At 40.0% G+C, this 12,398-nt stretch overlaps 1 protein-coding gene across 1 annotated transcript in view; it reads left to right on the forward strand.

Annotated features, from left to right (window-relative positions):
* LOC101603424 overlaps positions 1–12,398 on the forward strand; it is a 301,585-nt gene that overhangs the window by 157,196 nt on the left and 131,991 nt on the right. The window contains exon 15 of the mRNA XM_045136372.1: positions 5,638–5,828. Within this exon, the coding sequence (XP_044992307.1) occupies positions 5,638–5,828 (191 nt within the window). The remainder of the gene's footprint in view (positions 1–5,637; positions 5,829–12,398) is intronic.

Below are 12,398 nucleotides of genomic sequence, written 5' to 3' on the forward strand. Positions count from 1 at the left end.
TTTCCCCCCAAAAGCTGCTCTTGGTCAGGTGATTTCTGCCAGCAACACGGCCCTGACTGCAACACACATAAAATGAAAGAAGCAGTGAGATTGGCGGGGGAGCTGGGGCCGCAGTTCGGAGAGGAGATGAGAAAGGGAGTGCACTACGTTCAACGCACGTTGTATGCTTACGTGATGATGACGTGTGAAACATAGTACTGTGCACAAGCCAATAAAATAGTTACCAAAAATAAGAGAGGAAAATACCATGAGTAAGCTTAACCTACTCATGCGTTTGGTAGGCATTCCTCTGGTTCTGGGTATCTGTGTGTTTTCTTTCCAGTATTCAGAATATTTTGTTCTGTAGTTCCTTTGTACTGCAATGAGTTTGTCTGAATTTTTTAGGCCAATTTACAGGAGACAGAAGAAATGTGTGTCCTTCCTGCCAAAGCATTTATTTGAACAGCCAGAACTTTCCTTTCCTCTGTGGGTGGTTTGTGGATGAGATTGTGCACTAAGCTTGGGCAGTGAAGTAATCACTGAAGCCTGAATCCCTGGGTCCTCGTGTGGAAAAGAGCCATCCTGAGGCAATGACCCTGTCACACACTTCACATGACCACGGAACAATTGTTATGTTAAGACACTGAGATACAGGAGTTGTTAACATGGCTTTACCTAGCCTACACTGATTAAGACAGCAGTGGGCCCTAGGGGCCGGTAATTACTGGACGTTTATAATTATCCCGAAGAAGTTTTGTGACGATTGATCTTGGTGAAGATGAAGTATGAGATTCTCTTAGATGGTGATGGATGACCCTACTCCCCAAGGAGGGCTTTGGCCTGGTGAATGCACAGCTGCTTTTGGACTTCTCAGCTTCATGTCCAGCTTTGTCCCTTGTCCTTTCAGAAATTCCGTGAGTCGCTCTATATCATACCCACAAAACACGTGACGTACACGAGTGTATGTGAGAGGTCATCGCAGAGAAAACTTCAAATGCTTAGCAAGCAGCCAGCCTATGGTCATATTGAGGATAGAACATTTTTTTCATCATCATATTATCGAGTTACAATTCTCTGCCCTGCAGGATTTGAGTGTGGTCATGCATTGCTTAGTGACGATGACCAGCTCTGCGACAGAACGTGGTCATGAACTGGACAGCCTACTGCACATCTCAGCCATATCGTGCACACGTGGCTTAGCCTACTGTGCTTAAAGCTTGGATGCGCAAAGCAACATGAGTAGAAATCTAGCGCAAGATGAGATCTTATAACCTAGAGACAAAAGAATGCAAGATATGCAGGCATGGTGGCATATGCCTTTAATCCCAGAACTTGAGAGGCTAAGATAGGAGATTGCCGCCATTAGTTGGAGTTGTCCGTGAGATAACAGATTGAATTCCAAGTTAGCCTTGGATAAATCAAGACCTTACCTCCAAAAAAAAAAGAGGGCTGGAGAGATGGCTTGGCAGTTAAGGTGATTTTCTGTGAAACGTAAGGTCTCATGTTCAACTCTCCAGGCCCCATGAAAGCCAGACACACAGTGATACAAGCGCACAAGGCCACACATCATGTGTACAAGGGGGTACATGCGTCTAGAGTTTGATTGCAGTGGCTGGAGGCCCTGATGCTCCAATATTCTCTCTCTCTCACTTTCCCATTTTCAGAAAAAAGCTGTCTGCTGGGTTTGCCTCAAAAAAAAAAAAATAATAAAAATAAAAAATAAAAAAGAACACAAAATAAAAGAGGCTGCTGCGGGCATCACACAATAGTCTATTTTATAGGATATATTAACATAAGTAAGAATACACTCTAATAATGAAAATACAATAAACGCATAAAACAGTTACATGGTTGTCTATTATCATTATCAAGTATTATGATGTATTATACATGATCGCATGTGCATAATTTTATATGACTATCACCCAGGTGTGTTTGTAATGGTGTGCCTCAAACACATGAAGAATGTGCTGAGCTACATGGAATTTTTTAGTTATGTGATCTGTTTGGACGAGAGCATTGTTACAAGATGTGTGGGGGAAGTTGGTAGCACAGAGCACTTTCCCAGTTTGAAGTATTAAGGGTGACAACAGGCCTACTCTTCATCCGCCTCTTGTCGATGCAAGTCCTGAGTTTCTACATGCATAACTCATTAAAGGACAAGGCCCCATGATGCCCACTTCATGGCTATATCAAAAGCCACATTTCACACCATGGCTTTTCATTACCTTGTGACAGTCTGGTTTGCTTTTAGGTAGAGTGTCTTTCTCATATCTCTGCTCTCATGTAGCTGACATTTTTTGCAGGTAGAATTCATCTTCCAAACCCAATATAAGGGTAACATTACTTTAAGACCAACTGTTGACTTTTCTATTGTCTCATGTAGATAACAACTGAAATATATGTTTATTTATAATTTTGCATTAGATGATGACCGCTTCAAGCATTGAGTGCACTTGACCTTAGGCAGTACTAATTCCTCTGTGCATTTGACTATACTATGAGTACATCCTGCTATCAATCCAGTTTTGAAATCACAATAAAAGTTGTCTTTGCCAGGTGTGGTGGCGCACAACTTTAATCCCAGCACTTGGGAGGCAGAGGTGGAAGGATTGCTGGGAGTTTGAGGCCACTCTGAGTCTACACAGTGCATTCTAGGTTAATCTGGGGCATAGAGCAAGAAGTTACCTTGAAAAACTGAAGAAAAAAAAAGTTGTCCTCTAGCTTCTGACCTCCAGACTGTCATAATTTAACAATCCCCTTAATATACTGTTTAAACTTTGAGATAGCAGTGTACTAAAACAAACCAGACATCAGGCACTCCATAGTCTTTCCTTGAAATATCTCTAAAATATCTTTCCTTCTTGTGGCTAAACTATTGTGATGACCACTTTAATTTTTTTTTTTTTTTGCCTTTTTCGAGATTAGTTGTCACTAGTCCAAGCTGGCCTAGAATTCACTATGTAGACTCAGAACATAGAATATCCTGTTCAGAACATTTAAGAGATGTTGGTTCTGAACATTGAGAAAGAGCAGTTGTTGACAAGGCCATAGAGCCATGTGGAGTAAACTTGGCTGGGATCAAGCCTACGGATTGTGTGAGGATTTCAGAAATGCACACACCCCCTACAAGTGCATGGGGGGAAGTTTTTCTTTTCATATTTTTTTCCACTTGACTCTGGGAGGAATATTTGTTTATACTTTGTGGAGCTAAAACAAGAAAATTGGGCTCAATAATAGTAAATCTCAAATTTATTCTTGTCTTGGGTGATTTTTGATTCTGGCTATTAGCAGATAGGCATCAAGGGAATAAGTTAAGAATAGCAGTTCTCAGGATGCCTTAAATTAAAGTGGTTTGGGGATTTATCAGGCTTCAGCAGGCTGCTCTAGACAATTTAGTTTATGGATTCGGAGATAGAGATTTTTATTCTTATTTTAAATTTAATGTTTGGCTTTTCTGTTCTTCTCTTTCCATCAAATATGTAAGGTTTAATTTTGCTTCTACATAATTAAAGTAGATAGTGGGCCAAGTATCTGAGCCATCAGGCTTGATTATTCTGGGGTTTTTCCTTAGGACAATTTAGCTAACCTCTTACTGCTGCTCTGCTCTCCTTGTACTACACTTCATCTCTCCCCCTCGAGATGCCAGTCAGTGTGATTTCTCACTCTACTTACCAGTTCTTGTTTCTTTTCAAACACATACCATCTTCCCACATCTTGTACCACATGAATATCTTGATGTTATCATCTAATTACTATAAATAGGTTACCATTTGCCTCTCTGCCCATGTCGTGTGTGTGTGTGTGTGTGTGTGTGTGTGTGTGTGTGTGAAGGCTAATTGTACACACTTGTTTTTGCATGTGCATGTGGAGGCCAGAGGACAACCTTGGGTGTTATTCCTTAGGCACTAGCCCAGTTGTTTTTTGAGACAGTGTTTTTTACTGACCTGGGTCTTACCATGTTGGCATGGTTGGTTGGTCAGTGAGCTTCCTCAGTGCTAGAATTATAGGCAAATGCCAGCATATCAGGCCTTTAGACCTGGATTTTGGAGATCAAATTCAGATCTTCATGCTTGGGAAGCAACACTCTTCTAATGAAGCTGTCTCCCCAGCCCATGCTTGCTGCTTTCTTTCTCCCATTTCACCTAAATTATCACCTAGGAGCTGAGATCCAAATATAAACACTTCTTGAGTTCCAGACTAAGTCAATTTGACTCATCATGTGAACTTCAAAAACAAAAGGTACTGAACTAAAGTCACCACCATTCCTCATTAATCAGGCGCTCTCCCTATTCTAAAAAACACATTTTTCCCCCAAATGCTCCCACTGTGTCCCCATTCAAAAGTTTGGAAGCTCCTTAGCAAGATTCCTATCTTTGTTCTGTGTAATAAGTTATTGATTCATTCAGTATGCATTTGTGTGTGTGTGTGTGTGTGTGTGTGTGTGTGTGTGTATGCTTGTGTGTATATTTGAGACAGAGTCTTACTCTGTAGCCCAAGCTGACTTGGAAGTCATTATGTAGCCCAAGGTGGTCTTGAACTTCTTCCTATCCTCTTATCCCAGCTTCCTGAGTGATTTCTTAGACTGTGTCATTGTAAGACATGTCTTTTGTTTCATGGAGGGTTTATAGAAGGGACACATATATAAACATTATTCTGTTTCTTGTGTGTTCTGCTCAGCTTTGACCTCTTGATCATTCTGCTTCTACCTCCAAGGAGCCACCATGCCCAGGTTCACAACTGTGTTATATTTTACCAAAGAGTTTCAGGATAGCGGCATGGATTTTCTGCTTACTGATGGTGAGCAAGGGTCTATTCCAACACACCCTCCTGCATGTTGCTTTATGCAGTGTTTTCATCAGATCTATTTCAAGTGACATCTCATCATTGCCTGAGTTTGCATTCTAATTACAAATACCTTTTAATATGCTTTCACCTATTTACTATTATTTGAGTTTCTACTTCTCTGAATAGCTTGCTTAGGTGTTTTTGTCATGTTCCATGGAATTCTCTTGCTAATATGTGGAAATTTCTCACAAATTCTTGGCATTTTACCTTCTCTGCATTAGAGTTTTTCAGCACCTTTCCCCGTGTGACATCTATTTGATATGTTCTTTCAATCTGTTTGCTCATTTTTAACGGTCTGTGACCCATATTGAATGAATTAATTTTTCTGTTTTACCTAGATAAGTCCTTTTATTGAAGTTATGACTAACAAAAAACAACATTTTCTTGTACCCCCTGCCATAAAGGCATTCTCCCTGGGGTTGTAATTTACAACTTACTTTTAATATATCTATATGTTAGGTGGATGTAATCCAGTTCTATAAATAACTGACATATCAAATCAAGTTTTCCTTTCCTATTGATTGAAGAATGTTTTTTTATGTATTGTAGGGATGAGCAGATTGAGAAAGCGTAATCATGTGCCTTGAAATGCTAAACAAGCAACAAAGCTGTTTATCCCACCAAATTGTCAGGAGGTCTCCTCGTTGAACCTTCTGTGGAAGTCCCCATTCGTGCTTCAATTTCCTTGCAGGCAGACACCGTGCATTGCCAGCGTCCTGAGGACACCAAGGGCACACACAGCGGCTTGCTGAGTTCTTGTTGAGTTGCAGGATATTGTCCTCTCACTCCCTGTCCTTTTACCCTCTGTAGATCATCATCAAAACTTGTACAATTGCCTTTTCATTCATTCTGTTGACAGTCCCTTTTCCCAAAGTGCTGCCATTTGATGAGATTGGCAGCATCCGATGTCTGGATGTGGTCCAGGTTTTCCTCGTAGAGATTTTGACGCCATCATTTGACTTGGAGTGTGGTTCTCTGGTGGCATTCATGGAGAAGGGCCAGTAACTAACAGGAAGAACAATGCTGGGTTCAAATCTGGGACACATGAAGGTAATTGTGTGGACATAACAGCTTTAGAGACATAGATTTCCATCTCTATCTTGACGCTACATCCTTGCCATGTCCTGAGCGACAGGCTTCCTGATGATGCATTTACACGCTTAATGAGAGCGGCTGTCTCCTTCTCCAACTGTGCATGGTTGGAATGGGTCATATGGAGGAAATTCAGCTTTGATCATTGGTTTCCTGCCACGGATAGCAGGAATTGGATGCCTATGTGAGTTTTCCAGGTGTTGGCTATGTCTGACCTAACTTTCTGCCAACTCATAAGGCAATGTGGCTCCAGTAGGGAAACTATCAACCATCTCGGAGTCGGCTCAGCCAACCATCAGCATTTGTCTGGAAGCTTGCCTCAGAGGTTTTAGTGCTGGTTGACTTTCTAGTGGACAGAAAAAAAAGCAAAGCTGCCCATAAGAGCAGAGTTTAACTTTTATGATGATGGTTTGAGTTCTGATTGTGTTTCTAGTTGGGAGCCATGTGCATGGAAAATACATTGAGCAAACAAAAAGAGTAAGATCAAGTCCATATGACTCTGGGATGATGGAAGTCAGCTCCAAAAACTTTCAGCAATGCTGATCCAGATGTAGATGTGAAGTGATAACTAGGAATTGGGCCCTAACAGGATGTGTCAGACTGAAGAAGTCCAGAATTTCGCTGCTGCAAACATTGTCCCCTCGTTCTTTCATGAGCACAGCATGCACTGACCTATCAACGTTGACAGGTACTGGATGCTGGGATATGAACTGTGTCAAAAGAGACCTCTACCATTCTGGCATTAACAATGCCCCCAACCCATTAAGCTCATTATAGTGGATATAACAGCTTGTTGAGGGCAAAGTAAAAATTGGGGATCTAAGTCCTCAATAAAATTTATCTCCCCAGCAACTATCAAAATGGTGCCAAGCCTTTAAATCCTTCTGTATGCTCTTGGCACAGTCATAACATTTCCAGGTAACTGAACCATAAAGAAATCAGAGGTCTAGGTAATGAACCTCATCTACTTGGAAAAGAACTTTAAGACAGGATGCTGACTCAATAAGGAAGCAATGGAGAGTTCTGCTTACTATTAAATTGTAAAAGTTAGGGTACAGAATGAAGCCCTTTGACTCAGTCTTTACACCCAGATGAGGATCATCTTTTATACTGATAGTCCCACCCCTGGAATAGAACTGGGCGCGGAACTGGTTGAGAACCAACTCAGGGACCTTTTAAGTGTGCTTACGTCTTATGTTTAGAAAGCTAGATTTAGAAAGCATAGCATAGAGTAAAGTGGATCATTTTACCCTTTATCTAGTTTGTTTTGAGTAAGTATATTTTTGAATGACTTCCTCTAACTATTTGGATACAGATTTAATAGAATAAATGCTGTTATCACATCAACACGCACTATTTCCTTTCAAGAACTAAAACTATCATCAAACCTCAGAGTTGAAAATGATACTTTACCCAAACATTTCAAACCACAAGCTGAACAAAACACATTATACTTCATATAGACCAACTATAATTATGAAAAACATAAGCTTTAGCTCACAATTGCCTTTGGTTGGAGGTGGTTTTTATTCTTCTGTACTTTTCTGGGATATTGCTCAGAGACATTTTAATCCAAGAATATAACTTAGCTTAGTGGAAAAACATAGAAGATATACAATTTACTACTTGTGTTCAAATTTGACTTTGTCATTTAATAATGCTCTTGAGAGACTTTGGCCTCTCTGTGCCTCAGTTTCCTGCAGCATAACGACACTGTCTACATCAAGAAGACAGTAACATGAGACTTCAAACAAAGCACGCAAAGCATCACAAAGTGCAGCTTTGCTTCTGTAGACTTTTTTGTGATAGTCACTCCTTTTCTTTTGTTGTGTTCTCTCTCTAGTTCCAGCAAGTAGTAATAAAAATTAAAAATTTAACTCTGGAGACACGGCTCAGTGTTTAAAGGCACTTGATTGCAAAGGCTACAGGCTTGGGTTCGATTCCCCAGTACCCTTATAAAACTGGGTATACAAGGTGCCCCATGTGTCTGGAGTTCATTTACGGTGGCAAGAGGTCCTGACACACCTTCTCTCTCCCTCTCCCTCTGTCTCTCTCTCCCTGTATCCTACTTGTAAATTAATAAAAGTATTCTTCAAAAAAAAAATAATTAAGAATTTAAAAATCAGCTCTTTTAATACATGTGAGGTTTTTCTTATGTGGTAATTATTTATATAGTGCATTACTTCAGAATAATGTAAAATGTTAAGACATGAAACATCCCTTTGTCCACTAAACCCCAAGTGGGGTTAGTGATACAATAAAGCCTTGTGTCATCTCCTCTCTGCCATCCAGCTTAAGTTTCTCCAGTTCTGTGTAGGACACTACCCCATAACCAATACTAGAATTCAATCCCTTGGGAATACTCAACACACATGATTTGGAGGAGGTGATTTTTGTCATTTTAATTCCGTAGAGTGTTAAATCAAGCAGATTTGTAATAAAAAGTGAGAAAGGAAAGATGCCTTGGTGCTGCCCAGGTATCACTGCTCCAAACAATATTAGAACATAATGGTCTTAATAGACAACCATTGGCTGAATTAACTCAAGGGAGGGGAAAATCTTTCTTTACCATATAATATTGTGTTTTCTTAATAAAACAAACTTAATAACAATAGTTTTTTAATTTACTTTTTATTGACAACTTCCATAATTGTAGTCAATAACCCATGGTAATTCCCTCCCTCCCTCCCCACATTTCCCCCTTTGAAACTCCACTCTCCATCATGTCCCCTCCCCCTCTCAATCAGTTTCTTTTATTTGATGTCATCATCTTTTCTTGCTATTATGCTGGTCTTCTGGAGGTAGTGTCAGGCACTGCAAGTCATGGATATCCAGGCCATTTTGTGTTTTGAGGAGCACATTGTAAGGAGTCCTCCCCTTCCTTCAGTTTTTACATTCTTTCTGCCACCTCTTCCTCAATGAGCCTTGGAAGGTGTGATAGAGATATTTCAGTGCTGAGCACTCCTCTGTCACTTCTTCTCAGCACCATGGTGCCTTCTGACTAATCCCAAGGTTACTGCCATTTGAAAAGAGAAGCTTCTCTAAACAAAGTGAGAGTAGCATTCATATGAGTGTGGACATTAAGAGAAGTGCTTATCAGGCAGTTTGGTGAACATAGTATATACATTTAGCTGGACAGCAGCGGACATTACACCCCTAGGGCTCATGACTTCCCCTGTCATATGTTGTTAGTATCAGACATGTGTTCCCACCTGTAGAGCAAGCCTCCAGTCCAATTAGAGAGCAGTTGGTTTTCCCATAACAGAAATACCACTATTGCACCTGTTGGCTCATTTGGCCTGGCTGGCCAAATTTAAGGCTTGAAGTGTCCACTGTTGAGTATCTCCACTGATGAGTTCTCTCTCTCTCTCTCTCCCATGTAGATGCATGCAGGGTAGCTTTTTCTAGCGTTCTGTCAGCTGGTCTACATGGAGGAGGTTCTCAGCTCTGCTGGGGCAGGATTTCTCAGCGATAACAATAGTTTTGAGCTACAACTAATGAATGTAGACAGTCTGTTGCAGTTACCTTCACAGTACTGAGACAGAGTACTCTACCAAAAGCAGCTATGGGAGTAAAGGATTTGGTTTTGGCTTACAGTCTCTAGGGAAGGTCCATGATGGGAAGGAAAGATGTTAGAGCAGAGGCTGGACATCACCTCCTTGCCTTAGCAGGTGGCAAATAGCAAGAACTTGAGCTGATGAACATGGACAAACTAGGGGTCAATAAACCTCAAGGTTCACCCTCAATGACACACTTCCTCTAGCAGTGCTTCAGAAGACGTGAATTTATGGAGAATACCTACCTCAAATCACCATGCAGTCATAGCTAATTCATTACATCATCTATCTGCTCATGTTTCCTCCCCTTTCTCTTCTACCTCTAACCTTAGGACACTCAGCAAGCACACACACATTCACTCACGTGATATAGGCCTAATGCCTTGGAGTAATCACATGAGTTCTTGCAGATTAAATACACTGACTAATATTCTTTCCCGTTGTCCCATTAGAAGGAAAAAAAAAAACCAAAAAACCATTGTAGTCAAGAATTTACACAATGATTTTTTTTGAGATGTATGACAATTTTTTCCCAGCCTCCTTGGCAATGTTTAAAACACTATATAAAATTATTTAGTTTACTCCCCACCAGTCAAGATTTTTATTTCATTCAGTCCGATCTCACTTAGGGCATAGATGAAGTAAAGGCAGAATCTTCCAAACAATTGGTATACTCTTCTGTTGAAAATGCCAAGGATTTAACATCGTATGGATGATTTCTTTTCCTGGATTTGGGAAGATGAAACTATTTGGAAAGGAATTCTCAGATCAGACATTGTGAGCTATTATGGTCTGAAGGTTGTGACCTTTGTTTGAACTCATAGTGTCCAGCCATGTTTTTACCCTTTCCATCTAAACAAGAAGTTAATTTGGGGGCTATGGGTATGGAAGAGATTATTTGCTTCTTTTTAAAGAATGCCTTTTGTGAATCAACATTTCAATGTCTCAGAGGTTCTTAATTAATCCCACTACATAGGGACAAAGGACAAGTTATTTTTACAGGGCTTTTAGCTAGTTACTGACGTAATTTGTTATGCATTGTTTACTAGTTGATCCCAAAATTACTCTTATCTTTGAAGTGTTCTTTAAATAATAGAAGACATTTTGACTTTACTCTTCAAATATGCATTATTTAGAATGGGATAACTTCCAAATGTAGTATTTATATGCTTTATTTTCTATTTTCAATTCATATTTTTATAATAAAAATGAATTGAATGATCAATGTGTAGGACATTATAAAATAAATTTTTGTTCCTGATATTCTTTTTATTCTTGAAAACAAGAGTTTCAAATTTTACCATAATTTTCAAAAGGTAAAGCCCAAATATTAAGGCTTTATGAAATACAACCCTGTTTACCAGAATCCTTTCTATTTTTGGAAAAGCTTTTTTGCTATTCTCATAAATGAGCCAAAGGTTCTTAGATGAAGCTATGGAAGAACTTAATTCTCCAACTCTGAGTGACTGTGGCATGGCACCAAGAAGTAAGGAGTCTCTGATCAGTACCATGGCATACACACAAAACACGGTCTCCCAGTTTTTCACTTTACATTTAGAGGTAGCACTGTACAGTAATACATTTTTATCCATTTTGTGTTATTTTAGTAAAATACCTGAGGCTGAGTAACTTCATTACAGTTCTTTGACTTACAGTTCTGGAGGTGGTGTTTCTGATGAGTCAGCCTCTTACGTCTGGCTTCTGATGAGGGTCTAGTGGCAGGTGACTCATAACAAGAGCACATGTGGAAACAAGCGAGCGTGTTGTAAGACTGGAAGCTAGATAATGATTCAGAGTGAGGTCTGCTCTCATAAAAGCTTGGTCTAACGAGATCTTAATGGCTCCATGAAAATGGCTGCCTTTGGGGGCAAGTGCGTGACTGACCCAAACTTCTTCCCTCCGCCTGCCTCCTCTTAAAGTTTCTGCCACTACTCAGATCAACACCACCTCCAACGTTTGACCCCTGGGGACAAATTAAAATTACACCCCAACCATAGCACCCAATAAGTACTAACAGAAATAGACTTTCGCAGGACTGGGGAGGTGGCTCAGTGGTTAAAAGAACTTGCTTGCAAAGCCTGCTAGCCCAGGTTCAATTCCTCAGTACCCATGTAAAGCCAGAAGCAAAGCGGTTCATGTTCTGTGATCCCAGTGAATCTCTAACAAAGGGAGGCAAGCTAGGAGTATCTAAAGCCAGTTACTATGACATTTGTAATGACAAGCGACCTGCCTCAAAGAATGTGGAACACAGATTAACTCTACATGCATGCTGTGGCACACTTGCCCTCCCACCATTTGAAAAAAATTAAAAAAGGCATATTTCCACATTTTGAATTATATAACAATGTATAATAAGTAGGTTTCCATTCAAGACTAATAGAGGGATATTTGAATATTAATCTTGCTTAAGGACATATCTTTGAATAATAATTATATAGAGATAGTTCTTTCCAGTCATCCAATATCCCTGTTATCTTAGAAAGAAATAGTATAGTAGCCAAGCTGACAGTGTTGGTCTGTAATGCCAGCTATTTGAGAGGCTGAGGAAGGTAGGAGGCTCACCAGTGAGCTACAGAACCACCAGGATTACAAAGTAAGGCCAAGGCCAGTCTGGGTGGGAAGAGGAGGGCAAAAGCTTTAATAGGAGATATTTTAATATTTGTTTTATAGTTATAACAAAACATATTAACCATAATAGAGTGTTGATTTCAAAGTTAAATCCTGAACAACAACAGCAGAAGCCCAACAAAAGCCCTTGTCTCAAAAATAGAAGCCAGAGCTAGAGACGGAAGTCGGTGGTAGAGTATATGTTAGGACCTACGTTCAATTCCCAGTATCGAGAAGAAAGCAGGAAAGGGATGACGGAAGGAAGAAGAAAAAAGGAGGAAAGAAGAGAGGGAGGAAGAAAGGGGAAGAAACAGA

The sequence above is a fragment of the Jaculus jaculus genome, chromosome 17 (genome assembly GCF_020740685.1).
Source record: "Jaculus jaculus isolate mJacJac1 chromosome 17, mJacJac1.mat.Y.cur, whole genome shotgun sequence".
Taxonomy (NCBI): Eukaryota; Metazoa; Chordata; class Mammalia; order Rodentia; family Dipodidae; genus Jaculus; species Jaculus jaculus.